Raw genomic sequence first — 20011 nt, forward strand, 5'->3', positions numbered from 1 at the left:
AAAATGAAAAGTTGCTGACTTTGTATCAGTGTGAAGAAGTAGAGCAAAATATGCCAAATATCCCAAATTTCTCCAACTGTAAGAATGGTCCTATTGGGTTGATTAGTTCATTCAAATGCCTTGAGGAAAAAACAAACTCCAGATATTAGCTCCATCATCTGCCTCTTCCTGCTGCTTTCAAAGCATTTTTCTTGAAATCTCAGTGTGATTTACAAGACACTAGTAGCATTAATTTATAATTAGTGATAAAGATAATATGAAAAGGGAATGTTAAATAACAGCTTCTTTAAGAAAGCAACCATGCTGCTTTCTAAATGAAGAATGAATTCAACAGAAATGCCAAAATAGTTTCTTCTGGCCAGAAGCAGCAGGGCAGGTATGTGAGTCTGTAATATTTTCATGTTTTAAATAATCAAAGTTGAAAAATGATCCCCTTCTTTCCCCAATGTTTCCACACATTGTTATATTGGGCATTTGCATATAATCCTTTTATTTTCTCAGTAAGTGGGTTTTTTTTTGTCCAAAGTCAACAAGTCAAACCCAGACATGAGTTTTAATCCAAATGTGGCAGGTGCAATACAAACCTAGAAAAACACCACAATGGCAACTGCCCCATGCATGATTCACAAATGAAGTATAATGCAGAAAGGTAATATGAGAGCAGCTACAACAAGAAACAGCTTACTCCACTTGCTCTGAAGTTCAGCTTTCCAGACCAAGCCTGCTCAAGTGTCAGCATTACAGAACTGGGCCGTGTAGTTTCACAGTGCTTTGCTCTGAGCTGTATTATGTGCATGAACAGGAGATCAGCTCTTTGAGGCACAGCAGCTGCCCTAACAGCTGATCCACCTGCCTTGCAGGGAAAGCACAAGAAATCAGTTTTCTTCTTTTACCGCAATATTTTTTTCAAAGCAGTTCGTGCCATGGAGTCTCAGTACAAGATTTTGAGAGCCTGATACAGATACCCGTGTTTTCAGTTCACTAATTGAAGCATAACAAAGCACAACAAAACCAAAATAAACAAACAAAACCCTCACAAAGAACAAACCACAAAGCCCCCTCAAACAGCAAGCCCCACATCTGCCCTAGGCCCACTCAAAGACTGTTCATAATCACCTCCGTTTTTCATTTTTGGTCACACAAAGCATTTCCAATTTACATGTTTAAAAAAATCTATGCATACACAGACATGTGAATATATGAGGTGGTGGCAGGATTCCACTGCCAACTTTGATGCCATTCACAAACCCAGAAGAGGTTACAGTTCTATTCTTCAGGTTGCTCATCAGTGATGTAAGAAAATAAGATTCATGCAGTTGCTCAGAACAAGACATTCCTATACATGATTAGAGCGTGACCTGACCACTGAAATATGTTATATCCTGAAGCAAGTCTCACCTGCTGAAATTGTCCATTTTGCATACATAATTAAATATAAAATGAAATGGGGCTGAGTCATGGATAAGGGCCATACTTATCAGCCCTAGTTTTCTCCAAATTTTGAATTTTCCAAATTATTTCTTATGTGTGCTGAATTTCAACCTTCCAAAAACGGATTCAAACTAACAGGTAACTAGTCATGTCAAACTAGTCAAACTTCATATTTTCTGTCAAATGGAGTCTCTGAATTACTCTTTAGACTGTACCAAAACCCTCTAGAGCAAGCAGAAGCTCTCATACCTCTGCTTCAACTTATGATTCATTTATTGACTCACTTGCACAACTTGAAAGTTATTCCAAGAGGCCTAGAGTAAGTACGTTAGACATACCCATAATTCCACTGATGTCCAAAATTACTGAAGTCTGTGGGAGCTGAGTATTACTGAAAGTTAGACACTAACTGGGAGCTTCCATTAAACACAGGAAACTGTCTTATTTTCAAAAACATGGAGATAAACTGTGAAGAACATTGTTAGCCTAACTACTAATAAGCCAACACTCCAGTGAGGATGCTTAGGCACCCTGGTGAATATAGGCAGGAGTTTGTATTACCAAAGGCTAATGAAGCAATGATAGGAGCAAAAGCATTTTGGGACTCAAGCAAAGAAATCTCAGCAGTCTTAGTAAAAATCATGCGAGTAGTTTTCAGTCACAAGTTGTTACTCCTCCTGCAGCTTTCCCTTGAATGACTGAGGCATTAATTCCATTAGTGTTAGTTCCTACCTGCAGAAGAAAGCGCATCAAATGAATCTCTTTTATATCATGATATGAATAACGAGAACACATCTGGTCTCCCACAGCATTATCTTTATGACATAAGTTGAAAATAAATGGATCACTGATGCTGGAAGTGAAAAACAAAGAAATAAAAATTAATTTAAAGCAAACAAAACAAGAAAAATAATTAGGAGAACTCTAATGAACATCCAAATAATCCCTAAAAATGAATAAAAAAACTAAGATAGCAATATCAGCTGGGATATACATGAATTGAAAATAAAGCTAAATACTGAAGGCAGATTTTGTACTAGTTCACAAAATGAAATAAAGAGTCTGTGGAGGCTAAGGGTAGGTTTGGAAACATGTTAGTGCATGCAAATAGGAAGACAGCAACATTTTGCACACACTGAAGTCTGACAACAAGGGAAGGAACTGGGTGGGAGAACCTGAAAGCCTCAGTCAAGAACAACTGTCATATGGACACACAGCTATTACAAATAGCAATTAATTGTATCTAATAATTAAGTAGTTAACTCATTATTACTTTAGTTGTGTATATATACTGTTATTGCTGTTTTCAGCCTAGCCTATAGCAAATCCCTTAGAAAAACAACCTAAGCTTTTATCAGACCAAGTTCAATTCATCCTCAAGTCACCTGATCAGATTGATTGATATTAGACTTCGTAAGAACTAGATGCAGAGCAGACAGTCGGGGAGTAAAAACACTGAGTTATTCACTATCTCACTAGGCTTTGCACATGAGCACACAGTATGTGCAAAGAGCCAAGTCTAACAGACTCATTTTCCATATTGATCAGTTTCAATAAATCATGAGGCAAAGACTGTAGTAGTGTGCCAAGTATTAATTACAATTCTGTCTTGGAGAAACAAACAAAAACCTTATGAGACAATGGAGCTAACGGCTCCTGTAATGACTGTTCCATATGAATAAAAGCCAATCAGAAAAAAACATTAACAACACTTTAAAAGAACTGAAAAACAGCAGTGTGTGTTAGACTGCCCACCATCTCCATCTGTTGGAGATAGTTCACAAAGCCTGTGAACAAGCACCTGTGTTAGTTAGGTTAAACAATTCTGTGAACAGATGGAAAAGATGGCAAACTTCTTGTGCTAATATCCCTTTTGAAATTCCCTCAAAGTCTGTGCAAATTCTGCATATCCATGTGCCACTACTGAAGTTAAACAAGCAGATCCCTGGGAGGAATGAATGACTCACCTGGACAAGCAGTGACGTGTGCAGTACACTTCTTCTAGAGGGGATAACACAAAGCACTCGCAGATGTAAAAGTGCTCTTTGCCAAAGAGCAGCACTCCTTCCAATGCTCTATGCCCCTGCACAACTGCCACAGAGCACTTGAATGTGACCTAGTATGGAAGCGAGTATAATGAAGGCAGGGGTGAGTAACGCAGGAGACAGAGACAGCAAAGAGCAAGACCCAATGGTGCAGAAGGACATATGTATGTACTAAACCAGCTGTCACCTTGTCTGGGAGGTCTATAGGGATGCAGCCACAAAATCACCATATGACTGACAGTGCATGCCTCTCTGTTATTAGTAGTAAGAGGGTCTGACACTCTTTCCCCCCAGTAAATCTGTTCCTTCCCCATCTCTCTGTAGCTATATTTAGCAACATTAATACAGAATATGAAAAGCTTGCAAATGTTGCAGGAGTTAGCACTGCAAAACTTTGTTAGACAGCAAATATGGACAGTTATACAGGTAGGGGGTTGGAGCACTGAGGAAACAAGTGACATAGAGAAAAACAGTGTCATATAATAAATAAATATATATTTAGAATATAGAGAAAAGGCAAATACTTTTATTTAGATCCTAGTGAAATCTATACTTGAAAAAACCCTGAAAAGGATCCCAAGGAGCAATGAACAAGGAAAAAATCTAATATACCTACTAAATACCTAACTCAACATGGCCAGCTGAATCAGCATACAGTGGATTGAAATCTTGGTAACACAAAACTCCTTGCCCTGGAACTTCTCCTTCCTGTCTTATACAGAAGGCCAATCAAAATATATGAGTCTATGATTCCAGTTGTTTTGAAGATTCAGTTAAGCATCCTGGAATAGTTTAGAAACCTCTCTTGACTGTGCCCAGTTTGGAACAAAACTTCCAACCAGTATCTCCTACAATTGCAGGGAAGGAGGCAGGAGCTAATCATCTGGCTATTAGCCTATCTCAGATGAAGCACCCTCTATTTGCAAACATCCTTTCAAACACTCATACTACAACAAAACACAAATGCTCCCACAATTTTAAAACAGAAATACTACCTTATATACTAAGAAAACTTCTCACTGCTAAGTTCCCCCTGTAAATCAACACAATTCTGAACTCTATGCAATCCAGATACAAGTGTAGAATTTTGCAGCCTGAGTCCACCTGCAAGGACCAAATGGCTGCATACAGAGGGAATAGATCTGAGAGGTATTTACATAATAGAAGTTTGCTGGTTCTGAAATCTAGTGCAATGCTCTTGAGAGAACTGATTAACAAGTATGAGAAGTATCACAAAGTCTGTTTTTACTCTTAAGATCTCAGCTCTACCAAACTTCATACAAACAAAAGTTGTGCATTATTTTCTGTGCATGCAAAAAAGACCCAGAAATAGCATTGGTTCTACTACATCATGTAAAGTCTACACGATGATATGTAGAACAAGCATGGTTCTCCTTCACTTTTTGCCTTTGTTGCTATGTCACTAGTTCTGGAACCAAGTCGACAACCTTCCTTGCCTCCATCCCAAAATACACATAGGCTAATTCAGGTCTGCACTGCTACACAAGATTTCAGTCTTGGATGCCAGCATAACATAAACGATAAATTGATAAATAATTGAAATAAAATCTTGTTTCTGCCTTTTTTTTTTTTTTACTGAAAAGCAATTATTTTACGAGCAAAATGGGGGTTTCATTTTTAAGTCACTTCATGGGCACAGAAGATTTTTTTTAATTCTGGGTTTACAAAAAAGAAACAATCACAGAAGATTTCTGTGAGTAATTTTTGATGAAAATCCCTTCAATCTCTTTGTCTTTCCCTTCTAAATTATTTCTTAGAGGAAGCTAGCATTTTCCAATCACTTCTCCTGCAGATCCCAAAGGAACACCTGTCTCTGTAGACAGAAGTCTCTGAACTGGAGTGCCTCTGTTTGTGCATGCCATTACGTGGCTAGGGGCATGTATGCTCGTGCTGAGAGTACTGGGGAATTCTGCTCACATTAGCAAACCATGGGGTTTCCCGAAGTAATTGAATAGCAGAAAGATCTTTTCTTCCCCAAAGGAAGGTAACTGAATATTGAAACCTCAGGCAGCTGTGTAAAATAGCTAAATGAACACAAAGTTGAAATCCAGACTTCTAAGAAATCCACTTCAGCAAATCCAGCCTCTGTGCCAGAGATCATATGTGTGGTTTTGGGAGGTACATGGATAGTGAAGGGGGCCTGCTCATGATCACTAATATGGTCTGGCACTAAACACTTTTTTACTACACCTAAGGCAGGAGCAGGACACTTAAGCAGGCCTTGAGGGAGAGAAAGCAAGTACCACCCTTTCTCAAACCTTAAAACTCCAAGCCCCAGTACATTGTCTTCTGTACTATTCAGCCAGTAATAGCAACCAGTGCCAAATCCATTTCTTCAGTTTTATATCACCCCCAATAGAATTAAACACATTTGCACTGTTAGAAATCCTAAGGCCCGTGGGATAAGTCAATTGTTCTTATTTGGAGAGCAGGGCTCATTTTATTTCAGGTGAGTAATAAAGATCTGACAAAGAGATGTACTACTGAACCCCTACCATAACAGTTTTGTACCTAGTCTTGCATTGAAACACCAAGCAGCCTGAAATTACCATAGATTAAATAAAAACTTTCCTTTTCTTTCAAAACAGAACAAAATCCAGTCCACCAGCCACTAAAAATCATTAATCAATGAAGTAAACATGACATAAAATAATTGATTTACCTTCTAAGGTATTGCCCAGAGCCCTGCATCTCTTGATTGCTCTGTTCATTCAGATGTAAGAGGGAATTAAAGACATGGTTTTAGTTTTTTTTCTTTCTTTCTTGTTTTTCAGAAGAGCTGTTTGTAAATGTTCCAGTTGCATTTAAGCAAATAGCAATACAAACATATCTGCTCTGGAGTTAAAGAGGCAGATTTCCAAAGGAATTACCTGATGCAAACAGTTTTCACACAGTTTTCAAAAACCCAGGAGGAGGTTAGCATTAGCCATCTATTCCTGCAGACTCTAGTAGTGTTAACATGGCTCCTCCAGGGAAAAACACAATGCAAGGAAATTAAAGTCACAAAATCATGTCAGTGGAACACATTTACCCATCCCATACAAATCTCCTGAACACAGCATTTTTACAGAATAAGGACAAAAGAATGGCTACTCCAAGTCAGTTCAGATGCCCATCTAATTAATTATCCTGCATCTTAGTAACAGAAGCTTATGGAAAGAGTATAAGAAACAAGCTAGGTAAGGAGTGATTCTTGATCTTCATATACCTTCTCAACATCCAGTGGCTTTAGGGAACTTCCTAAAGCCCCTTCCTACTCATTGTCACATCTTATGTTTTTCTATAAACACTCATAACTATCTCTAATCATTTGCTCAGCAACAGCTACAATAACTTTGCATGATACACATGAAAGCAACACATTCAGGCACCACTGTATCATGAATCACAGAGATGAAACCTGTAGTTATATACTCTCTCTGTCCTTTCTCTGGTGTATTGAGGGATCCCAGGGTGTACCAGCTACAAAGAACTTGTCCATAAAGTAGGGTTAACGTTATTTAGGGCCGCAGAGTTTAAAATGACTATGAGCAGATGAAATCAAATACATTGCTTTCACAACTTTTGCTGGAGAAGCAAATAATGTGTTATCATGGCAAGAGCAATACAATCCCACCTCCTCTCTGTGCTACTCACAAGACCTTCCCTGCAATGACTGTTGGTTTGGTTGATGTTTAAGTCTCATCTTACTCTGAAACTGTCACACACGTCTCATAAATCACAACTTAAGGATACATGACAGGTTGCTTCACTCTTACCAGCTGCTCAGCGATCAAAGGAAATTAAATCCGCTTAGCCTAGTCTTTAGTGGTGGGGGCTCTAGGCTCAAGTTTTGTCACATTTGAACTGTTACAAACATGAGATCAAATTTCTTCTGCTCATACTTGAGTGAAGCCATTTGCAATCACTAGAAAGCAATCCTTGTGGTTACAGCTTAGCTTTAGAAGACCCAGGACACATCCCTTTTATTGCAGATAGCCTCTACTCACCCTCCCTCTCTTACTTCACTGGAGCAAAAACCCCATGTAGGAAGTGTTTCTGTGTGCACTTCTCAGGTTTTACCAACTTCCCAAATGTTGCAAGGAAAGAATATCAGATATCTGTGAGAAAAGAGGGTGGCAGAAGGTGGTGCTTGTCTTGTACATAGCTGTGGGCACTGGGACTGCTCTTTGTGCTTGCTTTCTGTAATGAAAGCTGACATCTGTCCCAGCCCATCACGAGCCAGAGAGGCCGGCACCCCTTAGCTGATGATAGCATCTGGAAGACAGTTCCAATTGCATTGTGCTCATACCTCTTACACTCCACGCTCCTCTCAAAAAAAAAAAAAAAAAAGAAAAAAAAGCTGCCAAAAACTAACACTATTCTTTAAATTTCCCCTCAGCTCAGCTCACACAAGTTCATGCCCTTACCACTACTCCTATGGCTCTCTAGGTAAGAACCACAGCAAAGCCTGCCTGCTCCTTTCCTTGCTGCATCATTCTACAGAAAGAGCTTTAGGAAATCAGCTGTGCTTGCTTGAGGCGGCAGTCAGGGACCTGGGTTTTTGGAGCCCTGAAGAAATCCAGAGGGCAGCTACAGCCTTACAATTGAAAGACATTTTTCATTAAGGAGAACACTTAAAGCAAAAAAAAAAATCCCACCCCCCCCAAGACAGCAAAAAAAACAAACCAAACCAAACAAACAAAATCCAAACAAAAAACCCAAACGAACCCAGAAGCAGAGATGAAGGGAGACTACTAGGAAGTATATCTCTGGAACAAAGTAGTGTGGTGAAGGAGCATATCCAGAAGAGCAGAGATCTGGCTAAAGATGCTCTGGGTTTTTTTCTTGGTGACACTTAGAGCATGAGTCAGACCCTGTCATTTGCACCTACTAGCAAAGCTGTTCCCTGAGCTGTGGTACAGGTAGAGGTGCACAGGCTGGAGAAAGGGCTCCCAGTATCTTCTCTACTATAGCAGAAACCCAGATAGAGCAAGTCAGACGAGTAATCATCTGCCACACTATGTCCTTCTTCATATGCTCCCATCTGAACACAGGAAGAGTTTCACACTGAAAACCCCTACTACTGCTTAGCACTCCTTCCTGCAGTGGAGTAGCCATCACAACCTCTGCTCCTGGAGCAAGGAGGGAAGATGAGAAACTTAAGACACAGAAAAGGGAAACGGCTTGTGACAAGGACCTGGCTTCTGAGTTCTTTGCTTTGACCACATAGCTAGGCTCTGTTCCTACTGCACGTCAGCATGTTTAATGCTCTGTACTGCTACATCCTCATGCTCAGATGAATTGTAAGAGCATTCCCATGAAAACAGCCTGCTTTGGTATTCTGCGTTTCTGAGAACTGCAGAGGGAGGTGCTGATGCTTCTAAAAACACTGGCTCCACCAAGTGAATGCAGACCCCTTACATCATTCCGCCAGTCCTAAATGCAGAACTTTACAGTTGCTCCCTCTTTCAATTGAGCTTATTCTTTAATCAGCTCCTTTCTCCCAGTCATGGATCCCACTCCCTCAGATTTATGCTAGTCCCTTCTATTACTGCTCCTACCATGTCCTGTGATCTCTCCAGCCCCTCTTTCAAGGAAAGGCATTGTGCCCAGATTTCTGCTAGGTCATGCCCTCTTGTTAACTTCAGATTCACTACTCCAGCTGCTTGGATTTCTTAGTCTTGAATGACTTGCTGGCAAACAGAGATTTACTATTTTCCAAAATTCAGAATTTCTACACCAAAACCATTCCCCAAGCCTCCCAACACTTTCTTCATCTAGTACATGCTAACCACACATTAACAACCTGGCAGGACTTCTTTAGGATTGTAAAGACCAGGGAGGTAATCTTGCACTTGGGGGCTCAGATTGCAGATACAGGTATCCGATCTCCCTGTCTCTGCTGGTAAACTAGGGTTATTTAAAGAGCTGTCTCTGCTTTTAGTTGGCATGTTGATAGATTAGGCCAGGACAGGATCCTATTTGCATTTCTATTGCAAAATTCAGCAGCAACACACGTTGTGTAACATCTCCTTCCATGCATAGGGTGTGTGCAGTCTCAGCACACTAAAGATAAATGCAAAATATAATCTTCACATACTATAACTTCAATGATTTTTCAGCAAAAACTATAACCAAGCAGCCAGAGTATGACAGCTCAGTAACTTCTGAAGTGACAGCCCTAACAGAAACAATCTGTAAATCTGCACCTGCAGTCTGATATATCCTGATACATTAACTTCAGTGCAGAAATAAAACCATCTCCTTCTGCTTTGGGCATAATACCATAGATACCACTTTACTGTAACTACAACACCAGTTCTAAACATTCAGCAATGACATGACTCAATTCCCACCTTTGAGGTCAAAGCCACATTTGTCCCAGGCATACCATGAAGAGTTCTCTTGCCCAGCTTTCACAAGTGGTCCCTGCTGGACCCATCTGTCTGGGAGGAGGTGAAGCAACAAAATATCTCAGCTACCAGCCCACCATTCTCCTCTAGTCTGCAAGCAACTGCCCTGAGCCTCCATCTCTGCCATTAGTCTGTTATTCCTGGGAGGCCTGAGAGAGGCTTCCGTTTTTAAGCTTTTGGAATGACACACAATTTAAAAAAAGTATTATTATGATTGCAAAATTGTATCTTCAGATGTCAGCCTGAATTCAGCCCCTTTGCATATGCATTATGTCATTATGTAACCACAGGAATAAATACTATGTTTTCAGAATTTGCTCAGGAGGGATATATTTTAGTGATATATTAACTCTGTGTAAGGAAGATGACTGGAGTCTATAGCATTCCTGCTAGCTGCAAAACACAGAAGCTACAGTTATATATATTACAAAGATCCTGACTGGAAGAGACAGAATTATCGTTAATAAAACTAAATACTCCTTTGAAGGTATGGATTTGGATATACATACCTTCCACTCTTTGTACTGGTAAAGCAAAATGGATAGTCTTACAATAAAATCAGCAAGTGAATATGTCATTGAGTACTGTGATTGCACAGATCTGGCATTAATTTATTGATTTCTGGCATATTCTAAATTCAGAGTGTTTGACTTTGAAATCTGGGAAACGCATTTGTCTATGGGTAGATATTGCTTTTAAAATGGGACAAAAAAAAAGAACACATTTAAAGGACTCTTTTGCATGGTCTGGGTGATGTTCAAACATGCAGAGCATAACTGCTCCCTCATATGATTAGTCCCCACTCTCTCAGGGACTAACCATTCAGTAGCATCCTTTAGCCTATACTCAAACTATATCCATTTGCTTTCTCTTTTATAGTCCCTTTCTCTTGCAGTCCAAGTGGTAAATTCATATTGTTTGAATACTTAAATTTATTTTCATAGGAATGCCTAGAAATGTTTTCTGTTTTGTTTTTCAAGTAATATGAACCAAAAATTTAGATGATATTAGCAATAAGAATATCCCACCTGCACCTGCATATTCTTCATATTTAACTTGCTGAGGAACAGACTCTGAACCAACAATGTCAATAACATTTGATCTACTGCTTCTGCAAAAAAAGACATCTCGTATATCTGAATATGTACAAAAGTATCTGTTTAATAGCAATGCAAAAAAAAAAAATAATAATACTGGGTAACACTATAAAACAACTATCACTTTCCAGACAAGGTACCCTTGTGTTCCAGAAATCAATCTAGTATCTGCCAAAGCATCGCAATGACTTTCCTGTGCAGTGTAGTAGGTAGGATGGTTCCAGTTGCCTGCTTAAAGCGCAAACAGCCCACGAGGCAGCCATTTATGAGGCAGGACCGCAGCGCACTAAGTGAGCACAGGACAGCTAATGTCACCCCCTACTGCCTTTTTTAATACTTCTGTCAGCTCGGCAACACAGTGACTGCTGCTGGAAAAAAACATGCCTGGCGTTTCTGAGGGCTTCCTGTGGAGTTACATGGAGAAAAGACAGCCAGCCTTAAGGCTCAAAATGAGATCAGTGCATGGAAAACATGCCTTACATTTTCATGCATGTCTTCTTCTGCTGGAGAGAAGGGGGTGAGGAGAAAAAAAGGAGCAGGGGCAGGGAAATTAATTATGTTGTACAGACAGAGAGTGTACCAACAGCTCTTATAGCAGGATGAAGCCTTCATGTTAGAGAACATGAATATGACCCCCCAGACATTACCAAAGCATTAGGAAAATTTAGCAATGGCATTGAGACATAAAAATAAAATAATTATTTCTATATATATGACTGTCACAGCACTGTGATGGCTGAGTTTAAATACTTCAAGTCTGACCTTCAGCTTCTACTTTGGGATGCTAACTCTTGGGCTAATGATGCTACTGGATAAAACAGGTACACTGCAAAAAATCAGATCTTTCCAGTACTCATGGGGGAGCAGAAAAGAAAAAGGCATAGGAAGAGAGGACGAAAATATTTTCTGGTATTCAGCAGGAAGAGATTTATACATCACTGAACTAGCAGCCTATACAAATCGGCATACTTTTCTAGAGGTAATAAATGAAAAATCAAATTTGATCCAAGCACTGCTCTGAGCCTGAGTAAAGGTGGGGAAGCAGGACATGAATTCTCAGCCTCATAATTAGCCACGTCTCTGGCAAATTTAGAAAATACTGCCTCACAGGTATGAGAATACTTTGGTCACATGCCAAGATTTTTTTCTGTTTCTTCAAAGAGTTAATGTTAAATACTTTTCAACAATAAGTCCATATGGGAGTTGTGATTGCTTTTAGGAAACAGTGATGACCCTTACTGTAGCCTAAGTAAATCTGAACCCCAAACTGAAAGGAACAGGTAGGCCTCCACATCCAATTCATCCTCTAAAATGCCATCTCTCCAGAGAAAATGTTCTAGTTTTTATTTCCTACCTTTTCACTCTCTGCAAACTCCTGCAATATAATTTGTCTCTCCACACACAGTTCCAAGAAGTCTTCTGAATGGAAACTTTCATGTAGAGCAGGGAAGAACGTTAGCTGGTTGCAATCCAATCCCTTCTTATCCATCTCGCTTTCTGCTCCATTTAATGTCAGCTCTCCTATATCAGTATAAAAGAGATTGCAGTTTTAGAGGCAGTAGGATGACACCAAAAGCATTTGCAATTTAGACTTTAACTCAATCTGTTCTACCTTGGGAAATAGCATTATTTCTCTGAAAAAAACAGGCAAGAAAGGAGTAGAATCCGTGACTGCTAAGGAAGGATGCTTAGCTCAGGGAACTAAAACCGTGTAGCTGCAATCAGTCATAATTCAACCTAAATTCCTATAATCACTGATGATTAAAAAATTAAGAGAAACTGAAAATGGTAGTCTTTTGGGAGCATGCACTGAGCAGAATCTGAATAGAATCCAAAGAGAGACAATCCACTCATATCTTGTCCAAGCTGTGTCCCAGGTTTTGCAACTTTACGTAGTGCACACAGTCAAGGAAGGCACGATCAGCCTTCCTATTGGGTAGAGTGTAATCACTTTCATGCAGAAACTACATAGTACTTCAGTCTTGTTGAACAATGAGCTCCATTATCACTTATTTGGTAGGCCCTATCACAATAAAAGCATACAACAACCCTGCCTATTTCCAACAGTTTACACTACATACACTAGAAGCTTGACATAAAGCAGCCATAAAGGTGGCTGAAACCCACAACCTTAGACCTGGCTAACATTTCCAAACTACAGCTCTTTTTCAAAGTTGGGGTCTTTCCCCATCCCTGCCCAACCCCCACCCCCACCCCCCCGCCATTAACTATTGACTTCTGTACCATATTTCACCCCAAGATATCCTCTTTTAATGTCTTGTGTAACAGAAAATCTGGCCTTGGAAAAAGAAAAGTGTTGATGTAATGATCGCATTTTGAAAAATCTGCTTCTACTTTGAATGCTAAATAACAATTTGACATATTAATATTCTTGATGATTTCCTTCCACTCTCCACCTTTTTTTTCCACATTCTTGGAAAGTTACATTTCCTATTACCACTTCTCTGAGCTATCTATCACCTGGTTTTATATGCTGTTTCAGAGGCAGAACTGGAGTGTCTACTAAAACCAGAGGGAAAGTCCACACTTTTTCTTCTGAGTTTAGGCAGCTGGAAGCTTTCCAGGTGGCCAAGGATGCTCAATACTTTCAAGATAGCTTTTTTACTTTGAGATCTTTCTGGTGGCAACAAGAGAGCAACAAATTTTGAAGGCAGTTTATACACCACCTATAACAATTGCATTGTTTTTTCCCCTGATGTTACAGTGACATTTCAGTCCAGAGAACTGACAATAAGGGTTTTTTCGTTAGAAGAAATTCTGACCTAGAAATCCATTCACTAACTCTAATTCTCTTTGTCTGTTTGTGTCTACCCTTTTGATGATGTGATTTTAGCCCTAAAACATTACCTGGGCTCACTTCAGCAGAGGAGGTGGTCTCATTTCTGTTTCCCATGAGAACCTGAAAAGAGATTAGGTATGACTAGAGTGCAATATGCAGAAGATAAACATAATTCAGAACCTTGTTGTAGAGAAAAACACGGATTTGGAACTATATTGCAAATATATGCCTTGGAAATTCAGATAAACTTATTTGAAAAGACCCAAAGGAACAATCAAATGTAGGAACAAATATTAACTGTTAGGCAAAAGGAATATTGTCTTTTCAAAGAAGACCCTACAAAAAGCTGCCAGAATCCAAGCTTCACATGACAGCTGGAAATGTGCTAGAAATGGGAACTTCCTGATAATATTGAAATGCTGAAGCATTTGCTAGGTTGGTAGGATTTGGCACTTAGATACTCAGACAGACAGTAGTAAATACCCCACATTTCAATGCTTAGTTCAAACCGCTCTAATTCCCTTTTTGATCATCCCTACGAAACATAAGACTAACAGGACAGTGCACCCTTCTAACTGGACTCTGTTGCATACATCGGGAAGCACTGTGCCCATGAGATTACAAGACAGAAAGTATGCTTGGGTTATGCTTTCATCTGTCTGGGGAGATCTTATAACAGAAAGGAGGAAAAATAATTCTGTGGCTGCTAACCACATTGCAGCCCCTCTTAGTCTCTCGAAACCAGACCTGTTCAGTAAGTTCTCTATGCATTTCATAGCATATTGATGAGTCAATAGAGAACCAGAGGTGGTGAGAACCAGAGGAAAAAAAGTCACCAGCAACTGCGACAGAAATCGTGTGCGTCCTGCAAATGCTTTCTACCTCACTCTTCATTTGCATCCTTGTTGCTTGGGTGTTTACAAGTTGAATCCTCCTCCGCATTCGTGAAGGCCCTTCATAACAATCAAGAATCCATTGTGGATCAAACGATCGTGATGCATCTCTCCATGGGCCCCTTCTATAGAAAAGTTGCTCCTCAAGTATCATCCAGTCCTTGGCTGCTTTGCTGTAACCACACTGCAGCATCTGTGGGACAGAACCACCTTGTGCCACCTTTTGTACACTTCCCTCCCACCCAGCAATGGCACCACTCTAGCAATTCAGAGGGATTTACCCAGCCTACTGGTTAGGACTACTACAGAGGAAGGGCTGCAGACCCAGAAAACACAGGTACAGCTGACCACTGAAAGTGTGCTGTGTGAGATGCTACTACTTAAACTAAGATACAGTGACAAATATAAGCATGTTGTAAACCTCAACCTCCTTGAAAATGGCTGCTTTCATTATGTTTCCAACTCAAAAGCAGTAAGCCAGAAGAACAGCATCACTCCATTTTTATCTGGTTAATGTTTGTGTCAAATGACAACAACCATGTTCACTGAAAACACAGTCTGAAAATCTCAATCAGAGGTCTACTGTACTCCCTCCAAGCATGGCAAAAATTGAATTATTTCTACTTAGGAAGTGTGTGCAGGAAACTGGGGGCACTAAAATATCAATTTAAAAGAGATAGGAGGTAAGAATCTTAAAGAATGAAATGCTTGTTGGTCCTTGATAGCCAACACTGAAACAGAAACAGTGAGATTTTACTGGCTGTGATTGAAGCCTTCTGAAAAGTTTTACTGGCTACTAAGAGAAGGTCAAAATTCTCACTTTCTGCCATTGTGAGAGCAGAATAATTTATTTAAACCAAAGAAAAAAGGCTTCTGAAGATAAAGTGAGGAATCTGATTGGTGAGGCTTTATCACACCTCAGTGGTGATGTCAGGAGTGGAGTATTGACTTATCAACTCTCTGCATTCCTTTGGGCATACTACTCATCTCACTTCTGAAATGCCTGCTTTCTCAGGGTAGTCCAAAATCATCCTTCTGGCAACTGAAAGCTGTTGAACAACATTCCTGTTCTTTACCTGTATGTGGTTCTTGTGCAAAGAGGCATACAGCTCCTGCCCAGTCCTTCGGTATTGTTCCATACATGATACAAATCCCTGGAAGAAACATTGTGACACATTACACCAAGGTGCGGCCGGTGTACACTCTGTGAAAGGCAGAGGATGCCATTAGCTGCTCATTTACAAGAAAAATTAGGGAATATGGCCTGTGACTGCAAGTCTGGTGACTCTCCAGACAGGATAGTGGTGAGGCCATCATCTGAGAGCAAGCTGCACACTTTCACCACAAAGATAAACATACCATGATTTTGAGTAGTGGAACTACTCAAAAGGAGGAAAATAACAGCAAATAACATTTAAGGTTCCTCTTTTTGGAGCTGAATTAGAACTGCACATAGCATAAAAGACAATTAATCTCTTTGTAGAGACCCCAACTGATGTAAGGATGCGTAACAATAGGCCTGCTCCTTCCTGCATGAACTGCAAAGGAACAGTGCATGGCCCCTTTTTGCAGGCAGGAAACCAACTGTTTCCAGAAACATTTTTGAGATTTAGGGGCCTAAGTCTTCTGACAATTAGAGATTTGGAGTATAAATACACTAGTTAATGGAACTGTGATGTACACATGTTTAAGCTAGAGCTAGAACTGGGAATTTGTAGAGCTGACACCTATAATAACCGCCTCTGCTCCACTACAGAGCACAGACATGCCCTAAACCCCAGTGCTATTCAGATGCTTCTGGTAATACATGTTTTCTAAAGCAGTCTGACAGAACTTCCTGGCCATCTTTCCTTCACGAATGCACTAGACTCATAGAACAATGAACTTGCATCTGGTGTTTTATTGGAACTAACTTCTCAAGCTAAGGGTCTCTGTGCAAGTACAAGACTGATGAACTGCTGTCATGAAATTACAAGTTGCAGTCCCCATTATGCAAAAGAATTGTTTTGTGATCTTTAGCAAGACATGCTATTGCCCTAAAACACTACCTCTCCAACCAAAATCCAGAGACTATAATACTAACCTCAGAGTAACACATGCTAAAATCATAAACAATGGACTACTGTGTGGGATCCTTAAACTTAGGGAGCAGGGAAATGAAATGGGTTTCATTATCTTAACTACTCAACCAAAACCCACAGGTTTTGGAGTCACAAAGTTCACACAGCCAAGATCTACACAGAACACAAACCAGAGAATTTCAAACAGCACATCCTACCTGAGCCTCCCTTTTGAAAAGATCAGCAGAAACATTATTAAACTCAATGGAGTATCTCAGGTGCCAAATCATCGTGCAAATAACTACAAAATACAACCTAGGACATTCATTATCATATTAATTCATCAAATTTAAACTTTAATCAAAGACAAGTTTCCAGCTTTGAGAATGCTAGGCTTGTTCCCCACTTTCTCCTAGCTATTTATGAAATTCTGGGTACCAAATGGACTTGAAGTAAAGTGTTCTCATGACATTTACTTTGCCTGATCAGAGAGACAAAGCATATGGAAAGGCTGTGTGCATACCTGAAGCACTGAACAACTGCAGAGTAAACTACTGGCTTGTTTTATCTTATTGAATTAAGACAGTTGAAAAACCAGCACAGGACTCTGTTTTAACAGTCTGTCCAACACTCACAGGACTTTCTACAGTCATAGAATCATAGAATGGTTAGGGTTGGAAAGGACCTTAGATCAACTAGTTCCAAACCCCCTGCCATTGGCAGGGACACTTCACACTAGACCATGTTCCCAAGGCTCTGTCCAAACTCACCTTGAATGCTGCCAGTGATGGAGTATTTACCACTTCTTTGGGCAACCTGTTCCAGTGCCTCACCATCCTCACAGTAAAGAACTTCTTCCTTATATCTAAACTGAAATTTCCCTGTTTAAATTGAAACCCATTACCCTTTGTCCTATCACTATAGCCCCCGATGAAGAGTCCCTATCTGTTATCCTTGTAGGCCTCCTTCAGATACCGGAAGGCTCCTATAAGGTCTCCACGCAGCCTTCTCTTTTCCATGTTTCCATGATGCCAGTGATATCACATACCTGTAGACGTGCACACATCTCTAATTGCTCTTGTTTATTCTCCATACTATGAGTGTTTGTATGCAGGCATCTAAGTCGAGCTCTGAATAAATCTGGCTCATTGGCTGGAGCAGCTCTGCATCATTCCAAGCATTCATTACATGTGCTGACATCTGACTGGTAGTTTTGGGAAGAATCACTGCTGCTTTTCCCCAGCAAATCTAGTTTAAAGCTGCCTTGACCAGCCTGGCAAGTCTACCAAAGCAGTTCTTCCCCTTCTGTCAAGACTGGCCCCATCAGCTCCCAGCAGACCTTCCCTCCCAAAGCAAGTCCCATGGTCTAAGTAACCAACCTCCTGATTTGTAACTAAAACCCAAGCAACCAAATCAAACGAAAGTCTGAGTCTTGTAACACAGACTTTTCTAGGCAAAACACAAGGATAGTTACTACATTTGTTTTGTTATGCAGGAGAGGATAGTGTACCATTCCAAGGCTCTCATGCCCATCTAAACTTCCTTGACAAAGGTGATACTGCTATGAGTCACAGCACAAAGCTAAACTGGCTGTCAAAGTCCCAGCCTCTCACTACCTAAAGCCATGGATCAGATGGGTAACTTTTAAATGCATGGACTCTGTGCCACGCTGGCAGTGATTCCTCACAGCAAACTATCTAGCTGCTGCTTGCACTGTGCTATAATTAAGTTAACACACAAGGTCTATGTGGTGTGCTGATTACTGCTGGCTGCCAGCCAGGCCTGTGCCCCTGCCGCGAAGTCACATTTATTGGTGTTTCCCTGCAGGAAGCTCCTTTTTTCACACTGATGAAAGTCATTACATTTTTGTTTGTTTAAAGCATCATTAAACCTGTAATCACAGTTGTGGCCTCACAAAACTATTCCATAATTCATATAAAACTCCCATAAAGGGTGACCTAGAAATCAACATCATCTCTGTGCTATTGAGCTGGGCTCAGTATAGGAGAAAAGCTGAGTTCCCAGCTCCATGTGGACACAGGGTAAAAGCCATTCACAGTACACAGCCAATTCCTCCAGGTATTAACAAGCATTTCAGATACCCACAGGCTATTCAAGCCTAGTCAGTGCTCTACTGGCAGCTGTTTCAAAGTTGCTTGTAGTTTGGATTTTGCTTATGGTCACCGATCAGACCCCTAAGGTCAAAGCCACATTGAAGAGATTCTCACAAACTTCACTGACCCAGCTTCTAGCCTTTGAAACATATGAAGGCTCCTAAGAAGGAAAAATTCCACTAGCCACATTTGGTGAACTGAAGACTAACCATTTTGGCTTCTGAATGCTATATCTAGCCATCTTCAACCAGATGAACATGTCCCTGATGATCATCCTCACAGAAAAACCATCTGGTTGCAAAATTAAATGAACAGTTAACAAAATTGGAGATCTCTGTGATTGGAAAAAAAACCTAATAAACAAAACCCAACAAAACTAACAAACAAAACCAAATTTCTAACAAATAAACAGTTTCCATTAAGAATTGTAGGTGGTTATCCTTTAAAATGGCAACCCTGTATAAAACACAATAGTGCCACACTGCAATATCTATCATGACCAAAACAATATGCCAGCTTTGATACTTGTAATATTGGTAACACACAGAATTAGTCTCGACAAGAAAAGACAATGTAGAAAGAATCATGCCCTGCCTATACCACCCAAGGAGAACTTTTGTGTGCTTTTTGCAACCAGATTTGCCTATCCCACACTGGCCTTTTTAGTCATCGGCTCGCTTGTAGTAAGCGTGGGTAAAGCCCTTCTGAAATCTTCGTTCACAAAGTCAAGCCATGATGATGATGAACTTAAATGTGTTTTACATGCATAAAAGCAGGTGTAAATATAGGAAAGAGCATGGTAGGAAAGAGCAGACTAAAAGGCCATATTGATCTATCCTTTCAAAAAAATCTGAGTATGTTACTATGCTGTAAGTATTTATTTATACAGATTTCTCTACTTTGCAGCCTTAGACAATCACATTCTAAGCAGAATCAGGTTGTTTTGCTGCCTCAGATTCCACAGCCAATATTTAGAGCTTGAAAAGGTGATGGAATTTATAAGCTATTTCCCCATTAAAAAAAAAACAAATCCAAAGAATCAAACCCCATTTCTCCTCTTGCGGCATGGAGACCTCATGCAAATAGGAGAGAGAATGATTATCACTGGGGAAAGGTAAAACCAGCAAGAAGAAATATGCTGTCAAACAAAGAAAT

At 40.1% G+C, this 20011-nt stretch overlaps 1 protein-coding gene across 1 annotated transcript in view; it reads right to left on the reverse strand.

The window, feature by feature from the left end:
- The window catches only part of WDFY4 (WDFY family member 4), a 142686-nt gene that overhangs the window by 43093 nt on the left and 79582 nt on the right, over nt 1-20011 (reverse strand). Inside the window, exons 40-45 of the mRNA XM_057401045.1 lie at nt 15759-15836; nt 14672-14875; nt 13858-13909; nt 12344-12510; nt 3399-3547; nt 2164-2284 (exon numbers count right to left, since the gene is read on the reverse strand). Coding sequence (XP_057257028.1) covers nt 2164-2284; nt 3399-3547; nt 12344-12510; nt 13858-13909; nt 14672-14875; nt 15759-15836 — 771 coding nt within the window. The remainder of the gene's footprint in view (nt 1-2163; nt 2285-3398; nt 3548-12343; nt 12511-13857; nt 13910-14671; nt 14876-15758; nt 15837-20011) is intronic.

This window comes from Pezoporus wallicus, unplaced genomic scaffold, assembly GCF_028554395.1.
Source record: "Pezoporus wallicus isolate ANWC-B61680 ecotype Strahan unplaced genomic scaffold, APGP_CSIRO_Pwel_v1 contig_5524, whole genome shotgun sequence".
Lineage (NCBI taxonomy): Eukaryota > Metazoa > Chordata > Aves > Psittaciformes > Psittacidae > Pezoporus > Pezoporus wallicus.